The sequence below is a fragment of the Oncorhynchus gorbuscha genome, unplaced genomic scaffold (assembly GCF_021184085.1).
Source record: "Oncorhynchus gorbuscha isolate QuinsamMale2020 ecotype Even-year unplaced genomic scaffold, OgorEven_v1.0 Un_scaffold_1333, whole genome shotgun sequence".
In the NCBI taxonomy this organism is placed as follows: domain Eukaryota; kingdom Metazoa; phylum Chordata; class Actinopteri; order Salmoniformes; family Salmonidae; genus Oncorhynchus; species Oncorhynchus gorbuscha.
In genome coordinates, this window is record NW_025746140.1 from 135,213 (window position 1) to 156,785 (window position 21,573).

At 42.6% G+C, this 21,573-nt stretch overlaps 2 protein-coding genes and 1 pseudogene across 2 annotated transcripts; 1 reads left to right on the forward strand and 2 right to left on the reverse strand.

The window, feature by feature from the left end:
• Positions 1-51: 51 nt before the first annotated feature.
• slc19a2 (solute carrier family 19 member 2) lies at positions 52-4,463 on the forward strand. Its single transcript, XM_046337233.1, has 6 exons — positions 52-401; positions 960-1,523; positions 1,849-2,095; positions 2,299-2,491; positions 3,716-3,857; positions 3,986-4,463. The coding sequence occupies exons 1-6, from the start codon at positions 255-257 to the stop codon at positions 4,172-4,174; spliced, it is 1,482 nt and encodes a 493-aa protein (XP_046193189.1). The 5' UTR covers positions 52-254; the 3' UTR covers positions 4,175-4,463.
• A 5,994-nt stretch (positions 4,464-10,457) lies between these two features.
• Positions 10,458-18,242, reverse strand: LOC124022318 (annotated as a pseudogene).
• Positions 18,243-19,443: 1,201 nt separating this feature from the next.
• LOC124022317 (DDB1- and CUL4-associated factor 6-like) lies at positions 19,444-21,271 on the reverse strand. The gene is made up of 4 exons (XM_046337240.1): positions 20,320-21,271; positions 19,959-20,020; positions 19,761-19,853; positions 19,444-19,563 (listed from the first exon to the last, which is right to left on the reverse strand). Exons 1-4 carry the CDS (start codon positions 20,408-20,410, stop codon positions 19,444-19,446), a joined length of 366 nt encoding a protein of 121 aa, XP_046193196.1. The 5' UTR covers positions 20,411-21,271.
• Between the last annotated feature and the right edge of the window lie 302 nt (positions 21,272-21,573).

The window sequence follows — 21,573 nt, forward strand, 5'->3', positions numbered from 1 at the left end:
TAAACATCAATAATAATGGCCAGAATCTGATTTAAGAAAATGTTATAACTCTGGTAAGTTATACCAGCGTGTGTGCCTCATTTTGTTTTTTAAATACACTTTTATTTTGTTGCCTTAGACGAACCCTCTCTTGGCTCTCATTTAATTGGCCGAAGGTTCTGTCGTCATTTTACTGCGACGCACAATATTTTCACTTGGTTTTCCATATTGCTGTCAGATCAAATCTAGCGACAGTGGTGCGTGGAGGTCATGTTATGGTGTGCTTTTTTTGGGTTGACATGTCTCAACTATATCCCACGATCTTACTTTGTGTTTATGGATTCTTCTCTAATCTCCGACCTTCTGAGCCTTTCTTAACTGCGTTTTTGATGGGACCTGATAAAAACCTTACTGAAACAGAGGTAAGTGGAAGGACAAGCATTAGCTTCTTGTTCGTTGTGCAAAAAGCAACTACATTTCGCCAGCTAACTCTACAAAATAACGTATTGTTTACATGTGAATATTTGTAACGTTAATGCAATCACCATGCTAATGGTATTTTTTTTACATTTCTTTATCACCAATATAACGTTACAACCAAAGAGAACCGTTGGCTCTTCTGTAACTTTATTTTACTAACATTGTTTCTGTGTCCTCGTGCTAATCCAGTTTGACTACAATCCTTGAAATATTTTCTTAATAGGACCACTAGCTCATGTGGTCTCAAATCCTTTGGAGGAAAAAAATAATAATCTAAAATCCGAAAATAATTGCTTTTCCCTTGTGGCACCAATGAAAAGATGTAGCCTAGTTAACTAATATGGAGGTTACTTATTGCTTTGTAAGAGCTAAACAGGCAGCAACCTTGAATATTAGCCTTACATCACATTTTTGTCAATTAGAAGCATTTATATTTTTTTGCCCCTAGTAGTGAATTACAATAACATGGCTGACTTTGTCTACATATCCTCTGTCCACAGCTTGTAAATGAAATCTACCCAATATGGACCTATTCCTACCTCGTGCTACTCTTCCCAGTTTTCCTGGCCACGGACTACCTGTGTTACAAGCCTGTGCTGATCCTGCAGGCGGTGAGCTTGGTAGTGACCTACTTAATGCTAGTGAAGGCCCAGGGCGTGCTGGCCATGCAGCTTCTGGAGTTGTTCTTTGGCCTCGCCACTGCCACAGACATAGCCTACTACTCTTACATCTACAGTGTGGTGGAGCCGGCCCAGTACCAGAGAGTCACTGGTTACTGTCGTAGTATTACGTTACTGGGCTCCGCTGCTGGCTCGCTGGCTGGGCAGCTGCTAGTGTCTGTGGCTCAGATCCGGCTGCTCTACCTCTGTATTATCACATTGGTGTCGGCCATCTTGGCCTTCGTGGCGCCCTGGTTTTTGCCCATGCCCAGTAGGAGTTTGTTCTTCCATAAGCGCCAGGGGACAGAGGGGGAGAAGCTGGTGCATCAGAACAGCAGGGTTCCCATGGATGAAGCAGAGGATCCTGAGAGCAAAGTACCTCTGAAGATTGATGAGGTCACCATGGTGAGCCTCTTTTTTTTTGTGTGTGATGTTTTTATTGTTATTGGTAAGACAGGTCACTATGGCCTCTTTGAAGGACTGAGTAATGTTGTTGTTGAACCATGTTGCAGCTCTGAGTTAAAACCATTAATTGTTGTTTATTAATTGATGTCATGCAACTCTGCTGTCCCAAATTGAAAGACACTAGATTGCAACATTCAATGGTGTCAATACTAGAGCATTTACAAAAAAGACTTTGAACTAAAACCTTGCTTCATCACTCACTTTCAGGAAGCAGTTGGAGTCCGTTGATTCTTACTCAACTCTGTGTACAATTTTCTTCACTCAGGTCGTGACGGCCAGTGATGGGGGTGGAGCTAGCAGTGGCTTAGTGGACGTGTTAAGGATCCTATGGGAAGACTTCCTGCAGTGCTACTCATGCCCTGCCCTCCTGGCTTGGTCGGTGTGGTGGGCCCTCTCTACGTGTGGCTACTTCCAGTTGGTCAACTATGTTCAGGCCCTGTGGGAGAAAGTCCTGCCCTCCCAGGAGTTTGAGATCTACAATGGATACGTGGAGACAGTCTCCACCTTGTTAGGTAAAGTAGGATGATGAAGTATCGTTTCAGATTAATTAGAACCTGAGAAGATACTACGTGAACTGATTAAAGAATAGTCTTGCGTTACCATACTTCCAAGTCAGCCTGGAAGCAGAATCTAATCAAATAAGAATGCACATTTTAATTTCAATGCATGTTCTGTTTGTCTGCTGACTGATCACGCCCCTGGTGTTTATGCTTAGGTGCGTTAGCAGCCTTCGGGGTGGGCTCCATCAAGGTCTCCTGGGCAGTCTGGGGAGAGCTGGCTCTCTGCATCTTCTCAGTGGTCATGGCTGTGGCTGTGTACCTCATGGACACCATCAGGAACATCTGGGTGTGCTACACCTCCTATGTGGTCTTCAGAGCCACCTATATGCTGCTGATAACCATCGCTACGTGAGTAGGACAGACAGACATCCTGACCTACAGTACATGATATAACCATCGCTACGTGATTAGGACAGACATCCTGACTTACAGTACATGATATAACCACCGCTACGTGAGTAGGACAGACAGACATCCTGACCTACAGTACATGATATAACCACCGCTACGTGAGTAGGACAGACAGACATCCTGACCTACAGTACATGATATAACCATCGCTACGTGAGTAGGACAGACATCCTGACTTACAGTACATGATATAACCACCGCTACGTGAGTAGGACAGACAGACATCCTGACCTACAGTTCATGATCAGACATCCTGACGTGAGTAGGACAGACATCCTGACCTACAGTACATGATATAACCATCGCTACGTGATTAGGACAGACATCCTGACCTACAGTACATTATATAACCACCGCTACGTGATTAGGACAGACACCCTGACCTACAGTACATGATATAACCATCGCTACGTGATTAGGACAGACATCCTGACCTACAGTACATGATCGCTATGTGAGTAGGACAGACAGACATCCTGACCTACAGTACATGATATAACCATCGCTACGTGATTAGGACAGACATCCTGACCTACAGTACATGATCGCTACGTGAGTAGGACAGACAGACATCCTGACCTACAGTACATGATATAACCACCGCTACGTGATTAGGACAGACATCCTGACCTACAGTACATGATATAACCATTGCTACGTGATTAGGACAGACAGACATCCTGACCTACAGTACATGATATAACCACCGCTACGTGATTAGGACAGACAGACATCCTGACCTACAGTACACGATATAACCACCGCTACGTGTTTAGGACAGACAGACATCCTGACCTACAGTACATTATATAACCATCGCTACGTGATTAGGACAGACAGACATCCTGACCTACAGTACATGATATAACCACCGCTACGTGATTAGGACAGACAGACATCCTGACCTACAGTACATTATATAACCATCGCTATGTGATTAGGACAGACATCCCCTGAAAACCATATGATGCCCAGGGATTTAAAGTTTGTTAGTAATGTTTTGACTCAATTGTATCATTGCTGTAGGCTTCTACTGTAGCTAGCGGTCTACCTATGACATCTTAACTGTGTATTCAATTTAATCTTTCTACTGTGTATTCAAACTCCACTTTTTGTCTTTAGTCTATACAATTTAAAACATAATATTTTGTGCTCCACCAGGTTTCAGATTGCTGCCAACCTGAGTATGCAGCGATATGCCTTAGTGTTTGGAGTGAACACTTTCATTGCCCTGCTGCTTCAGACTCTGCTTACTGTTGTGGTAGTGGACTCTGTTGGGCTGGGCCTGGACATTTTCCCACAGGTAACTTATCTAAAGACAATACTATCCACGATGTTTGGATGTGAAATATGTTTTGCTTTTAGAGAGTCGTATCACTGTTACCACACTGATGTAGCTTGATAAATATTTTCTCTCTCTTCGTCTCACAGTTTCTCATATACGCCAGCTACTTCGCTGTGATCGCAGTGATCTTCCTCATGGCCGGGCTGTACAAGCTGGTGTTGAGAAGATCCCAGCCAGTGGCCCAGCCTCAGACTGATAGTGGAGAGACTGAGTCAGACTGCCTTAGCAGAGACTCTCCTCCCCTCAACGAGCTGCAGCAGAACACAGGGACATGACTACCTGTTTATGGTGCAGTACTACAGAGGAACACGTCAGGACCGGTGTTGGACCCAATTCCACTTAAACTCAGTCAATTCAGGATGATTTGAAATGGAATTGACCCCAACCGGGGTCATGACACCATGCAAGTGTGTTGTACGCCTTCGCTTGCTCAAGCACATGGTTCATGGATTGGGTGCAGGCATAAAAACACTTGCAGAGTGTAACATTTGAATGTTTATATGATAGCCTTATGGGTTTAATGAAAATGTGTAGTTCGCCTATATTTAGGCTTTGTTTGAATTCAATTTTTTTGTCACACACAAGCTTTATCTGTGGTGTATGTTGCATAATGGTCGTTGGCCTGCTATCTGATTTTCACACTTTAAATCCTTGTCTTAACTACCAAAGGCAGTCAATGGATAAGCAATACATGTTACATTCTGAACTGCTAGAAATATGTTATGAATTGTTAAGAGTTCAATTGTTGCAAGAATAGCTTTTTATAAAATGTACCCACAAGCATCGATTCAAATGTCGCAAAGATTTAATTGATCAGCAATAGATTGTCAAGTGTCTTAAGATAAATATGGCCATCTAATATCTAGCTACTACGTGTTAACCATACATTCATGGGTCAAAAATGAAAAGCATATGTAAGTGATTGACATGGAGTTGGAGGCCATATTTACAGTATATTATTGTATTATATTCACTGGCCTTGAATGTAGGTCTACTACTGAAGTGGTTCAACTATACAGTATTAATACAAATGAGCTTCTTCTTTTTTACTGTCAATACAAATCCCAGTAGTTGAAAGGCTGAGCGCTGTAGCAGATGACTGAAGGTGATGATTATGTTACTGAGAGCTGATTCAGTGTTGTCTGGTGGTCACTGAAAGACCAAAAGCACCTACATGCAGTACATGTTCTAACTTACCGGTTACACAACGTGCTGCCTCTGTTACAAGAGCATCCCCGAAAATAGTCCAAAGTTTAGCCTCGTTCTGTTTTCTTTAGTCATAATGAGAACCTTGTCATCTTCAATCATGTTGGTAACATATTTATGTCATGATACTAAGGCCTGGATTCAATCAGATTGAGTGTTAACCGCAGTTAGCTGACACCCGCTAATCGAAGTGTAGATGACATCTCACATTCCACTGTTCAAACTTGTAAACAAGACTGCATGCAGCCAATGGCGAGGTCCGCTTCAGGTGTTATGCTGGGAGCAGTTTGTGGATTTGACAGCTCTAAAACATTTCCACCTCCGACACCGCCAAAACAACCGCTATGCAGATGGTATGATTGAACAGAGCACCTAATTATAGTAGGCGTTTTACGCATCAATTCATGTTTATTTTATATTTTTACAATATGTTCATTTGGACTTCAGTCACTACATTCTCACTACATTCTCTCTTCAGTCTTCCCTGTTTTTGTTCTTATGTGTAATGTTTTTCAATAAACAAATAGTTTTGTAGTATAAAATGTTTACAAATGTAGGACATTTGTTTCTTTCTGAATACAAACATTTGTGCTCACGTCACCCAGCATGCATCATATCAGTACGTATTTAAAACAACTCAAGTGTTGAGACTTTGAAGCAACCTGATGCTTTTATTCTGGTTACATAAATATACAAATGTAGCTTCTAATCCAGATACTGGATTTTTATTCATATTCAATAGTTTCATTGCAATTACCATGTCTTTGTAATTCATACTGTAACTACCTAGTCATTCATACTGTAACTACCTAGTCATTCATACTGTAACTACCTAGTCATTCATACTGTAACTACCTAGTCATTCATACTGTAACTACCTAGTCATTCATAACTACCTAGTCATTCACTAACTACCTAGTCATTCATACTGTAACTACCTAGTCATTCACTGTAACTACCTAGTCATTCATACTGTAACTACCTAGTCATTCACACTGTAACTACCTAGTCATTCATACTGTAACTACCTAGTCATTCATACTGTAACTACCTAGTCATTCACTGTAACTACCTAGTCATTCATACTGTAACTACCTAGTCATTCATACTGTAACTACCTAGTCATTCATACTGTAACTACCTAGTCATTCATACTGTAACTAGTCATTCCTAGTCATTCACAACTACCTAGTCATTCAACTGTAACTACCATTCACACTGTAACTAGTCATTCATACTGTAACTACCTAGTCATTCAGTCATTCACTGTAACTACCTAGTCATTCATACTGTAACTACCTAGTCATTCACACTGTAACTACCTAGTCATTCAGTAACTACCTAGTCATTAACTACCTAGTCATTCATACTGTAACTACCTAGTCATTCATACTGTAAACTACCTAGTCATTCATACTGTAACTACCTAGTCATTCATACTGTAACTACCTAGTCATTCATACTGTAACTACCTAGTCATTCATACTGTAACTACCTAGTCATTCACACTGTAACTACCTAGTCATTCATACTGTAACTACCTAGTCATTCATACTGTAACTACCTAGTCATTCATACTGTAACTACCTAGTCATTCATACTGTAACTACCTAGTCATTCATACTGTAACTACCTAGTCATTCATACTGTAACTACCTAGTCATTCATACTGTAACTACCTAGTCATTCACACTAACTACCTAGTCATTCACACTGTAACTACCTAGTCATTCATACTGTAACTACCTAGTCATTCATACTGTAACTACCTAGTCATTCATACTGTAACTACCTAGTCATTCACACTGTAACTACCTAGTCATTCACTGTAACTACCTAGTCATTCATACTGTAACTACCTAGTCATTCATACTGTAACTACCTAGTCATTCATACTGTAACTACCTAGTCATTCATACTGTAACTACCTAGTCATTCACACTGTAACTACTACCTAGTCACCTAGTCATTCACACTGTAACTACCTAGTCATTCATACTGTAACTACCTAGTCATTCATACTGTAACTACCTAGTCATTCATACTGTAACTACCTAGTCATTCATACTGTAACTACCTAGTCATTCACACTGTAACTACCTAGTCATTCATACTGTAACTACCTAGTCATTCATACTGTAACTACCTAGTCATTCACACTGTAACTACCTAGTCATTCATACTGTAACTACCTAGTCATTCATACTGTAACTACCTAGTCATTCTACCTAGTCATTCTGTAACTACCTAGTCATTCATACTGTAACTACCTAGTCATTCACACTGTAACTACCTAGTCATTCATACTGTAACTACCTAGTCATTCATACTGTAACTACCTAGTCATTCACACTGTAACTACCTAGTCATTCACACTGTAACTACCTAGTCATTCATACTGTAACTACCTAGTCATTCATACTACCTAGTCATTCAGTAACTACCTAGTCATTCTACTGTAACTACCTAGTCATTCATACTGTAACTACCTAGTCATTCATACTGTAACTACCTAGTCATTCATACTGTAACTACCTAGTCATTCCATATACTGTAACTACCTAGTCATTCATACTGTAACTACCTAGTCATTCATACTGTAACTACCTAGTCATTCACCTACCTAGTCATTCATACTGTAACTACCTAGTCATTCACTGTAACTACCTAGTCATTCATACTGTAACTACCTAGTCATTCACACTGTAACTACCTAGTCATTCACTGTAACTACCTAGTCATTCACTGTAACTACCTAGTCATTCATACTGTAACTACCTAGTCATTCACTAACTACCTAGTCATTCACCCTAGTCATTCATACTGTAACTACCTAGTCATTCACACTGTAACTACCTAGTCATTCATACTGTAACTACCTAGTCATTCACACTGTAACTACCTAGTCATTCATACTGTAACTACCTAGTCATTCATACTGTAACTACCTAGTCATTCACACTGTAACTACCTAGTCATTCATACTGTAACTACCTAGTCATTCACTGTAACTACCTAGTCATTCTACTGTAACTACCTTCATTCACACTGTAACTACCTAGTCATTCACTGTCATTCACTAACTACTAGTCATTCATATTCATACTGTAACTACCTAGTCATTCACTGTAACTACCTAGTCATTCATACTGTAACTACCTAGTCATTCACACTGTAACTACCTAGTCATTCACACTGTAACTACCTAGTTCATACTGTAACTACCTAGTCATTCATACTGTAACTACCTAGTCATTCATACTGTAACTACCTAGTCATAGTCATCACACTGTAACTACCTAGTCATTCACTGTAACTACCTAGTCATTCACACTGTAACTACCTAGTCATTCATACTGTAACTACCTAGTCATTCATGTAACTACCTAGTCATTCATACTAACTACCTAGTCATTCATTCATACTGTAACTACCTAGTCATTCACTGTAACTACCTAGTCAACTACTACCTAGTCATTCATACTGTAACTACCTAGTCATTCATACTGTAACTACCTAGTCATTCATACTGTAACTACCTAGTCATTCATACTGTAACTACCTAGTCATTCACTACCTAGTCATTCATACTAGTCATTCATACTGTAACTACCTAGTCATTCACACTGTAACTACCTAGTCATTCATACTGTAACTACCTAGTCATTCACTGTAACTACCTAGTCATTCACACTGTAACTACCTAGTAACTGTAACTACCTAGTCATTCACACTGTAACTACCTAGTCATTCATACTGTAACTACCTAGTCATTCATACTGTAACTACCTAGTCATTCATACTGTAACTACCTAGTCATTCAATTCATACTGTAACTACCTAGTCATTCACTGTACTGTAACTACCTAGTCATTCATTCACTGTAACTACCTAGTAACTAACTACTAGTCATTCACACTGTAACTACCTAGTCATTCATACTGTAACTACCTAGTCATTCACTACCTAGTCTTCATACTGTCATTCACACTGTAACTACCTAGTCATTCATACTGTAACTACCTAGTCATTCACTGTAACTACCTAGTCACTGTAACTACCTAGTCAACTAACTACCTAGTCATTCACACTGTAACTACCTAGTCATTCATACTGTAACTACCTAGTCATTCACACTGTAACTACCTAGTCATTCACTGTAACTACCTAGTCATTCACACTGTAACTACCTAGTCATTCATACTGTAACTACCTAGTCATTCACACTGTAACTACCTAGTCATTCATACTGTAACTACCTAGTCATTCATACTGTAACTACCTAGTCATTCATACTGTAACTACCTAGTCATTCATACTGTAACTACCTAGTCATTCATGTAACTGTAACTACCTAGTCATTCATACTGTAACTACCTAGTCATTCATACTGTAACTACTGTCTATTCATTCACTGTAACTACCTAGTCATTCACACTGTAACTAACTACTAGTCATTCATAACTACCTAGTCATTCACTAACTACCTAGTCATTCATACTGTAACTACCTAGTCATTCATACTGTAACTGTAACTACCTAGTCATTCACACTGTAACTACCTAGTAATTCATTCACTGTAACTACATTCTAGTCATTCATTCACTGTAACTACCTAGTCATTCACTAACTACCTAGTAACTACCTAGTCATTCACACTGTAACTACCTAGTCATTCATACTGTAACTGTAACTAACTACTAGTCATTCATACTGTAACTACCTAGTCATTCATACTGTAACTACCTAGTCATTCATACTGTAACTACCTAGTCATTCATACTGTAACTACCTAGTCATTCAACTACCTAGTCATTCATACTGTAACTACCTAGTCATTCACTGTAACTACCTAGTCATTCACACTGTAACTTAGTCATTCACACTGTAACTACCTAGTCATTCATACTGTAACTACCTAGTAACTACCTAGTCATTCATACTGTAACTACCTAGTCATTCACACTGTAACTACCTAGTCATTCACACTGTAACTACCTAGTCATTCATACTGTAACTACCTTCATTCACTGTAACTACCTAGTCATTCATACTGTAACTACCTAGTCATTCATTCACTGTAACTACCTAGTCATTCATACTGTAACTACCTAGTCATTCATACTGTAACTACCTAGTCATTCATACTGTAACTACCTAGTCATTCATACTGTAACTACCTAGTCATTCATACTGTAACTACCTAGTCATTCATACTGTAACTACCTAGTCATTCACACTGTAACTACCTAGTCATTCATACTGTAACTACCTAGTCATTCGTACTGTAACAAAGTGCTTCCTTATTAACGTTCAATTATCCATTTCAGAAGGAAGAACCCGTGATTTATTTCAAGCAAATGTATATGTTTTATTTGGTATTTTTTTAACATTCGTAAATTCTTAAATTAAACACATTCTCTTTGGTAAACAAGCACATTGACAACAGTCAGAACTGAAGCCGTCGTTGCAGAGTATCAGGAAAAGCCACAAAGTAAGATTAAATGTGACTTGTCACAAAAAGGCCCGAGGTTCACAAAGTACAGAGGAGAATAACGAGATACCATCTAGAGAACACTTCTCATAGCCAGACGGAGAGGCTGGACACCGGAACAAAACATATAAATAGGTAGAAAACATTCCTTGATCTACATCTGAATATAAACTATATTTATAAAATCAACACAACCTCTTCTAGTGTTCTATAACCTACACTAGGTGAGGTCCAATACTCCAGTCCCTATGGTAACATTACCACTATAATGGCCACAAAGTGAATCCAATGAGATAGTATGTAGTTTCTACTTCACACATTCAACAGTCCAGTATGGAAGCTATAGATAGGGCTACTCGTCTTCCTCATTGTCCTCAGACTCTGTAGAGGAAAGAAAGAGATCACCGATGTTACCAGTCAGTGACTGCTGTTATAACACATGTTATAACCACTTATGATAGACTCCATAGCCATTCTGTATCACGGGTTATCACTAGGGATGCCGGGTTGGAAGATTGTGTGTGTATGTGTGTAGCGCTCACCTGCTGTAATGGAGTGGTTGAGTTGGGCCAGCATCCTCAGCATGAATGAGGCAGGTACAGTGATGGTGTTCCTGGTCTCCTCCAGCATCAGTTCATTACGGAAGGTCACCTACAGGACACACAGAGCACCAGGTATCAGGAGATCAGAGGTTCCAATGGCTTCATCAATGTCACTGTGATGAGAGCCTTTCTATCCTCCACACACCTGGTTGATTGTAAAGCACACAAATCAGTGGAGGCTGCTGGGGGGAGGACGGCTCATAATAATGGCTGGAACGGAGCGACTGGAACGGCATCAAACACATGGTAACCATGGTAACCACGTGTTTGCAGTATTTTATACCGTTCCACCTACTCCACTCCAGCCATTACCACGAGCCCATCCTCCCCAATTAAGGTGCCACCAACCTCCTGTGACATGAATGTATTTATAATGTCACACCTCTTCAGCGAGTACTCTGTTGAATGATGGGGATTCCTCCATCGGTGACCAGATCTTGACGTTGGAATCTATCCCTGATGTGGCTAACACTGGAATGAACAGAAGAATGAACAAATGAATAAACGGGTAACTGCCAAAATAAAGGAAACTCCAACATAAAGTGTCTTAATGGGGCGTTGGGTCACAACAAGCCAGAACAGCTTCAACGCACCTTGGCATAGATTCTACAAGTGTCTGGAATTCTATTGGAGGGATGTGACACCATTCTTTCAAAAGAAATTACATCATTTGGTATTTTGTTGATGGTGGTGGAAAACGCAGTCTCAAGCGCCGCGCCAGAATCTCCAATAGTGTTCAATTGGATTGAGATCTGGTGACTGAGACGGCCATGGCATATGTTTTACATCGTTTTCATGCTCATCAAACCATTCAGTGACCTCTCGTGCCCTGTGGATGGGGGCATTGTCATCCTACGGGGGCATAGCCATGGTGGCCAAAATGATGGCCCACCCAGCATATTTATACATGACCCTAAGCATGATGGGATATTAATGGCTTATTTTGGCAGTTACAGTGCATTCAGAAAGTATTCAGACCCCTTCACTTTTTCCACATTTTGTTCCGTTACAGACTTATTCTAAAATTGTATATATCTGTTATTTTACCAGGTAAGTTGACTGATAACACGTTCTCATTTGCAGCAACGACCTGGGGAATAGTTACAGGGGAGAGGAGGGGGATGAATGAGCCAATTGTAAACTGGGGATTATTAGGTGACCGTGATGGTTTGATGGCCAGATTGGAATTTAGCCAGGGCACCCTGGGTTAACACCCCTAGTCTTACAATAAGTGCCATGCGATCTTTAATGACCTCAGAGTCAGGACACTACACAGTGTCCCCAATCACTGCCACGGGGACATTGTTTTTAGACCGGAGGAAAGAGTGCCTCCTACTGGCCCTCCAACACCACTTCCAGCAGCATCTGGTCTCCCATCCAGGAACTGACCAGGACCAACCCTGCTTAGCTTCAGAAGCAAGCCAGCAGTGCTTGTATGCTGCTGGCAAAATAAATGAATTGAATTATAAATGTTTGCAAATTTATTACAAATAAAAAACAGAAATACCTTATTTACATAAGTATTCAGAGCCTTTGCTGTGAGTCCCTTTGCGTCGAGGCACAGAACTGGGGAAGGTTACCAAAACATTTCTGCAGCATTGAAGGGCCCCAAGAACACAGTGTCCTCCATAATTCTTAAACAGAAGAAGTTTGGAACAACCAAGACTCTTCCTAGAGCTGGCCGCCCGACCAAACTGAGCAATCGGGGGAGAAGGGACTTGATCAGGGAGGTGTCCAAGAATCCAATGGTCACTCTGACAGAGCTCCAGAGGTCCTCTGTGGAGATGGGAGAACCTTCCAGAAGGACAACCATCTCTGCAGAATTCCACCAATCAGACCTTTATGGTGGAGTGGCAGACGGAAGCCACTCCTCAGTAAAAGGCACATGACAGTCAGCTTGGAGTTTGCCAAAAGCCACCTAAAGGACTCTCAGACCATGAGAAACAAGATTATCTGGTCTGATGAAATCAAGATTGAACTCTTTGGCCTGAATGTAAAGCGTCACCTCTGGAGGAAACCAGGCACCGCTCATCACCTGGCCACCACCATCCCTACGGTGAAGCATGGTGGTGGCTACATCATGCTGTGGAGTTGTTTTTCAGCACCAGGGACTGAAAGACTAGTAAGGATTGAGGCAAAGATGAACGGAGCAAAGTACAGAGAGATCCTTGATGAAAACCTACTCCAGAGCTCAGGACCTCAGACTGGGAAGAATGTTCACCTTCCAACACGACAACAACCCTAAGCACACAGCCAAGACAACGCAGGAGTGGCTTTGGGACAAGTCTCTGAATATCTTTGAGTGGCCCAGCCAGCGCCCGGACTCAAACCCGATCTAACATCTCTGAAGAGACCTGAAAATAGCTGTGCAGCGATGCTCCCCATCCAACCTGACAGATCTTGAGAGGATCAGCAGAGAAGAATGGGAGAAACTCCCCAAATACAGGTGTGCCAAGCTTGTAGCGTCATTCCCAAGAAGCCTCGAGGCTGTAATCACTGCCAAAGGTGCTTCAACAAAGTACTGAGTAAAGGGTCTCAAAACTTATGTAAATGTGATATTTCTGTTTTTTAAATTACTGTATACATTTGCCTCCCCAAAAAATGGGGTCCTGTGTGTAGACTGACGAGGAAAAAAAACAAATTGAATCCATTTTAGAATAAGACTGTAACGTAACAAAATGTGTAAAAGGTGAAGAGGTCTGAATACTTTCTGAATGCACCGTACCTGTAAAGACACAGCCTTCAAGCCTTTGAGTTGTAAGAGCCAGACTGGGTGTTCACTAAAACCACCTTCAGTGTGAGACTGTCAGAAGCAGTGAACTCACGTGGTTCGTAGGGGTGTGGCTGCAGACAGTTGATAACGTGCTGGTCTGCCTCCAGCAGCATTAGGTGTTCCCCGTCTCTCTGTCCCAGATGAAGATATGACCACAGTCTGAGCCGCTCAGCACAAACTGGTCACCCCAGAAACAACACTGATTGGTCTATAAACAACAACAACAACAAAAGCTTGAATGAGTTTTCCACATAGCTACTTCGCAATACCTAAAGCACTGCATGTTAAATATATGTGACAAGAAGTTGAAGCCGTTATCACCACATATTGCCCAAGGTCCCCCTCTGGTGGACTAAATCATGACTTCAAGCTTGTCTTAATCCTCAGTACTGTTCTACTGTACTGTACCATAGTCCTGGAATTACGGTGGCCCTTGTAGACCTTTTCTACTGAGGGCTTCCCGATACGGCGGGTCTCGCAATCCGCCAACTCTTTCTTCTCTTTCCGCCGCCGAAAAATCTCCTGGATTCGCGCAGCAGCAGAGCGCCTTTCGGAAGGATATACAACATGTCTGTAGAGTCATTAAATCCAATCAAAGTCAAGCCACGTGAGAAGTGCAACTTCTGTACCGCAGGTTTGATTGAATGCACCGAGCAACAAGGAAACGCCCAACATCAGCATGCTAGTTCCAACTGTTCTATCAACGTTATTTAAGCTACTGATCTGACACATCTATTGTTAGTGAAGAAGAACTCATTCTTAGTTGTCATTGCCATGGCAAATAATTACCTGAGTACTCTTTCCCCTAATTCTGATCCTCTCAAATTAAATCTATGGAAGGAAGGAAGGGAACAACACACCCACTTTAATAGCCAGACATGACTGTAGTAGTTCAATGATGAACTGTGTAGGCCAGCTATGCCTCAGTCAATGCAATCATAGTACCATACCTTTGCATCCATTCCCCAGGGGGCTGTGGTGTGGGCTCCTCTCCCATGCCCTCCACCTCCGACTGGCTGAGGGATGAGATCTGCCTGGTGTCGGACACCTGCTCTGGGCTACTGATCCGCGGGGGTTCCCCCTGGTCGCTGGCGCCACCGCTGGAGAAGTCCAGTTGGATGGTGCTGCTGGTGGTGCCCTGGTCGCTGTATGTCAGACTCAGGACTGGTTCCCCAGGAGATGCTTGGAGACTTCCTGTCCCCATGCCACTCCTACGGCTCCTCGGGCTCTCCATGGAGGAGGAGAAGCTGGCTGTTGATGTTGGTTGAGACGGGGCTGGATTCCCTAGCACCACAGCCTCCTGGTGAAGCCCACTACCTTGTGGAGCTGCTGCAGGGTCTACCCTGGGTCGTGGCTGTGGACGGGCTCCTCTGTTGTTCTGGGCCTCGCTGGCATCCTCAAACCAGCGTGACAACATGTCTGACATCCTCTGCATCAGAGACACTCCAGGCCTGGACTCTCCTACAGGAGGACGAGGGTTCAAAACCCATCATATTACTCATAGACAGTGATGTGAATGTTTACATAATCTAATAATATCATGCTTATGTATAATTGTATTGTGTTAATCCATGCAATATATATATATATATATATATATATATATATATTAATGTAACCTTTATTTAACTAGGCAAGTCAGTTAAGAACAAATTCTTCTCTTAGACCACTGCACCAGGAGCAATAGGACCAAGTGAGAGTGCACTTCTGTCATCGATAGCACACGTGTTGTGTCAGCTGTGTGTTTAGGTGAGTGGGGACTTAGTGGGGCGAGGAGCTTCTCTTACCGTCCCTCTCCCTCTCGCTCTCTGGCCGTGACAGGGGTCCAGTGTCTGACCAGTCTCCTCTCAGACGCAGACGCTTCTGCTGAGTCTCCTTCTGCTAGGAGAGAAGCACAGTGACATTTCACCACTCACAGCAGAGCACGGGCACAGGCCTGACCAAAATACCCACCCTTTCCCTATGGCTGAGACCCCCCACTCCCCTCCTCTTCCCTCCACTGGGGGCTCACATTCCCAGCCCTCACTGCCAGGTGTCTTAGGCTCTGGCAGGCGATACCAGGGGGGGACAGGGAGGTTTATCTTAGGTTACACTAGTTCCATGGTGTTTGTACAGGAACGGTGACGTTACCTGGTGTTGTATGTGTCGAGTTCTGTACAAAATATGTTGCCTCACCCTGCAGATTACCCAGAAGCCCTCTGGCGTATGTGTTCAGCAGCTGTGTGTGTGAGAACACAGCTCAAATGTCTTTCCCAGAACAGATTCAGACAGCAGACTGTTATCTACTGGTGAGGCAAAAATAGCCCAGAGATGGAACAACACATCACCCCCTCTTGTCAACACACACACACACACACACACACACACACACACACACACACACACACACACACACACACACACACACACACACACACACACACACACACACACACACACACACACACACACACACACACACACACACACACACACAGTAAGTGAGAGGTATGTTCTCACCTTGTTATCCTGTGACGGTCCCTTCAGCTCGCGTCCCTTGTCATCTTTAGGGTCAAACAGGTAGAGATAGTCTGAGGCATAGCTGGCTAGCACCTCCCTGCCGTCCCTACTGTAGGCCAATGAGGTCACGCGACATGACTTGTTGACCAGGTGCCTCGGTACAAACCTCGCACACATTCCTGCCACCCCGCTTCCTGTCTGGAAACCTGCAGAGTGGATGAGATGTATATAGGAAATTATTATTTTCCATACAGACCTTCAAAAGAAAATGTTATTCTCACCACTGAGCCAAAGACAATCAAACAGTGATTAACTATGTTATGTACTGTGGTAGTGGGATTCCTTCAAGACTACTGACATTGATAGAATTATTAGTTCATTTTTAGTTATCTGATTACCTTGAGTTAATAATAATAATAATAATTATCTGGTCGGTGCTTGATTATATTTGTCCTGTTTCACACATGTACATTCTACACGTGTGAATTGAAAATGTGTTTTTAGCATATCCCAAGTCCCCCTGAGACACCCTCAGAGTGGTCACAGCCAGGGACTGCCATTATCAACAGCGACCCTGGAGCTATTAGGGTTAAGTACCTTGCTCAAGGCCACGTCAACAAATGTTTTATCTTATCGGCTCTGGATTCAAACGAGAAACCTTTCTGTTACTGGCCAAACGCTCTAAACGCTAGGCTACCTGTAGCCGCCGTTGAGGTTGTGCATACCTGTTGCTATGGTACCCAGCATTCTCCTGTCATAGATACGGACTGAGCTGTCAGAGCAGCCAGTAGCCAGATAGAAGGATTCCACAGGGGATATGGCTATGGATGTTACTGCTCGCCGACAGTCAATCAGGATGTCCTGGTAAAAAGAAGGTTGAAGATATCTTCATTAAGGGAACTCTGACATTGGTTGTTTGAGTAGTAGGTAAAACTGCTGGTAAACATGGTGGCGAAAAGTCGTTCGTAAAAACAAGTTGTATTTATACATATGTAACTACACAATAAAACTGTAGTAATAACATCATAGTTACATAAGAATTGTGCATTTGCCTGTAATAGAATTTAGCTGTACTGTCATAAGGGAAACCTACCTTTTTACAGTTAGTTTGCCAGCAGCCAGGAGAAACTCGGACATCAAACCACCGGATTGTTCCATCCTCTCCACAGGACAGGAAAGAATGAGGGTCACTAGGTACCGTCAATATCTACCAATAGAAATAGACAGGTTTTACAATAGATATAGAACCTGCTCTGATTGGGCCGTCGAACAGAATTTGAATTCCTGTCTACTGATAGACAGGGGGCTTTAGAATAGATGACTTTCAATGCAGCAACACACCAAGGACGTATTTATGGTCCACATACCATTCCTACCTTCCACAGCAATAACAGACGTTGAGGTAAATGTGATGGAGATGGAGATGTGATAGGATATATTAATCAACCTCTTTATTGAATTACACTCTGATGGCATTGGATATATTAATCAACTCTCTTTATTGAATTACACTCCATGATGGCGATAAGATTGAAATGCTGGTAACACAGACGCCCCCTCACCTCGTAGGCAGCACCGTTATGACAGTGGTACTGCAACACAGGGTCCATGTTGGAACCCCTCTCTCCGATGGCAATAAGATTGAAATGCTGGTAACACAGACGCCCCCCTCACCTCGTAGGCAGCACCGTTATGACAGTGGTACTGCAACACAGGGTCCATGTTGGAACCCCTCTCTCCGATGGCAATAAGATTGAAATGCTGGATAACACAGACGCCCCCATGTTGGAACCCCTCTCTCCGATCACCACAGACGCCCCCCTCACCTCGTAGGCAGCACCGTTATGACAGTGGTACTGCAACACAGGGTCCATGTTGGAACCCCTCTCTCCGATGGCAATAAGATTGAAATGCTGGTAACACAGACGCCCCCTCACCTCGTAGGCAGCACCAGGGTCCATAACCCCTGACAGTGGTACTGTAACACAGGGTCCATGTTGGAACCCCTCTCTCCGATGGCAATAAGATTGAAATGCTGGTAACACAGACGCCCCCTCACCTCGTAGGCAGCACCGTTATGACAGTGGTACTGTAACACAGGGTCCATGTTGGAACCCCTCTCTCCGATGGCAATAAGATTGAAATGCTGGTAACACAGACGCCCCCTCACCTCGTAGGCAGCACCGTTATGACAGTGGTACTGTAACACAGGGTCCATGTTGGAACCCATGTTGGAACCCCTCTCTCCGATGGCAATAAGATTGAAATGCTGGTAACACAGACGCCCCCTCACCTCGTAGGCAGCACCGTTATGACAGTGGTACTGCAACACAGGGTCCATGTTGGAACCCCTCTCTCCGATGGCAATAAGATTGAAATGCTGGTAACACAGACGCCCCCTCACCTCGTAGGCAGCACCGTTATGACAGTGGTACTGTAACACAGGGTCCATGTTGGAACCCCTCTCTCCGATGGCAATAAGATTGAAATGCTGGTAACACAGACGCCCCCTCACCTCGTAGGCAGCACCGTTATGACAGTGGTACTGTAACACAGGGTCCATGTTGGAACCCCTCTCTCCGATGGCAATAAGATTGAAATGCTGGTAACACAGACGCCCCCTCACCTCGTAGGCAGCACCGTTATGACAGTGGTACTGTAACACAGGGTCCATGTTGGAACCCCTCTCTCCGATGGCAATAAGATTGAAATGCTGGTAACACAGACGCCCCCTCACCTCGTAGGCAGCACCGTTATGACAGTGGTACTGTAACACAGGGTCCATGTTGGAACCCCTCTCTCCGATGGCAATAAGATTGAAATGCTGGGCAATAAGATAAATGCTGGTACAGACGCCCCCACCTCACCTCAGTGGTAGGGGTCCATGCACCTGTTATGACAGTGGTACTGTAACACAGGGTCCATGTTGGAACCCCTCTCTCCGATGGCAATAAGATGGTGAGGAAGATCTTACTGCAACACAGGGTCCATGGGAACTGCTGCAGACACGATCATTCTGTCGTTGGTTTGGGGCAGGAACTTGGCACTGAAGATATTGGATCGATGCCATGATGTAATGGATGCCTTGACCTGGAACCCCTCTCTCCGATGGCAAATGCTGTCACCTCGTGGCGGCACCGTTATGACAGTGAGTGGAAAAATAGCGGGGGACTTTATATTGGCACATATATTGTCTCTCTGTCTCTTCTGCGTCAACAGGTTGAAGCATGTGCTGTACGGTGCCTTGATCATAAACAATGTTTTGGCACAAAAAAGTTGCTTCTTACTTTCCGGCTATATGGGTTCGTGATGACCAATTTGTCATCATCTGATCCAGATAGGATGTATTCTCCTGTGTCGTTCCAGCATATCGTATTGACCTGTCATGAAAAACAATAACAGTTTGAAAACACAGGATGATATCATGCAATTGTCACACTGCACTTACACTGTAAATCACTTCAGTAAGGCATGTTGGTACTTACAGAGCCCTCATGTACATCAAGAGTGGCTTCAAGTTTCAGCCTTTGAACAAACTCTTTTCTTCCTATAGGAAATCATTATACCATAAGAACAGTTTTAGGTATCCCATAAGGTAGTCCCTTTAACAAAATTATTATTTTAGCCAACACAAATGTTTAAATACAATAAGTAGTCTTTGTAAAGTATGAATTGATATAAAACACTGCTAATAAAAGAATAGTCTGTCTTAGATCAATTCCTAGCGCAAGGCAGTAGGCTGTTGTAAAACATGTTACTAACACACTGACACATACAATACAATGACAATAAAGTAGTATATAGACCATTTGTACATAAGATATTTAATGAAAACGTTTGTCTCACCTAAGTAGTTACTCCTTGTAAAGTTGTTTATTTTGTTGGAACCGATGGTGCGTTTCCTAATATCCCAAATGAGATTGTTGGTACAGGGCATGGTGTCGAAACACCGTCCGCCTTACAAACAACACACTTTATGTAAGTATTACTGAAATATCGAAGTCATGGTGTCTTACAATTTAGGCTACAAAATATTTTTTTCTGGACTCCTCTTCTGTCTTAGTTCAGTCGCTACAATTGTTTAAATTTTTAATCGTCGTCTGGCAGACTTTCTCGGATGAACAAATCTATAGAACACTGAAAAGTTTCACGTTGGTCTCTCATGAAGAAGGTCGTGCTGATGGTATGTAGCCAGGGGGCGTGAGCACTGCGCAGGCCCAGATTAGCCCCCCCCCCCCCCAAACTCCATGTCCCTCCTGTTTTGAGCCCTAAATATATTATTGAATTCTTTGTGATGATCGGCCTGTGAATTAGCCTGTGTAAGTATGTGTTAGTTTTGGTCAATGACAAATTATTATGGTATAAATTAGTGCCTCGATAATAATAATACATTGAATTTATAAAGTGCTTTTCGTTGAAAAACAATCTCAAAGTGTCACAGTATTTATATAATAACCTTATTATAATATTATAATAATAACCATAGATTCTAGTTTCATCAGAGAAAAACCGCATCTTCCTACCTGTGTTAAATCCATTGTGTCAGCTGATAATGTGGTTCATGTCATTTGAAAGTGTGTCCAAGAGTCAGTGTCTGGCTTCAGTTCATTTTTTACATTGTACCATTTCCAATCGCGTGTGTAATTCTTGGAAAGTGAAGTAGGATAGGTTTACTGTTCCCTACCAATGGCAGTGGTTGTGGGGCGGAGTTAACGTTCAGTACAACCCCCCCTCCCCAATAATAGATGATTCCATCCAGTAAGCATCATAGAGGACAGCCATGCCTGCTGTCAGCTAATGGTTCACACAATCTATTCTGTCTGATCCATTCAAGTAGCCCAACGACAGGGTGTACCGGTGGCATATTTATTTGATTCTAAACTGTTGGTGCCAAGTTTCAACAGTCACCAGACATGGCTTTAGTGGGAGTTAGAGCTTCATACCACAGGATTCTTAACCAGATAGAGTTTCTACTACCTGGTAAACTGAGACCCATTTACAACCATCCTGCAGGTAAGGACATGATCAATATTACAGCATCAGGTCCTACTAACCCGGCTGTCTCTGTATCACTCTCCTCATGGTGTCTATTGGTTCATG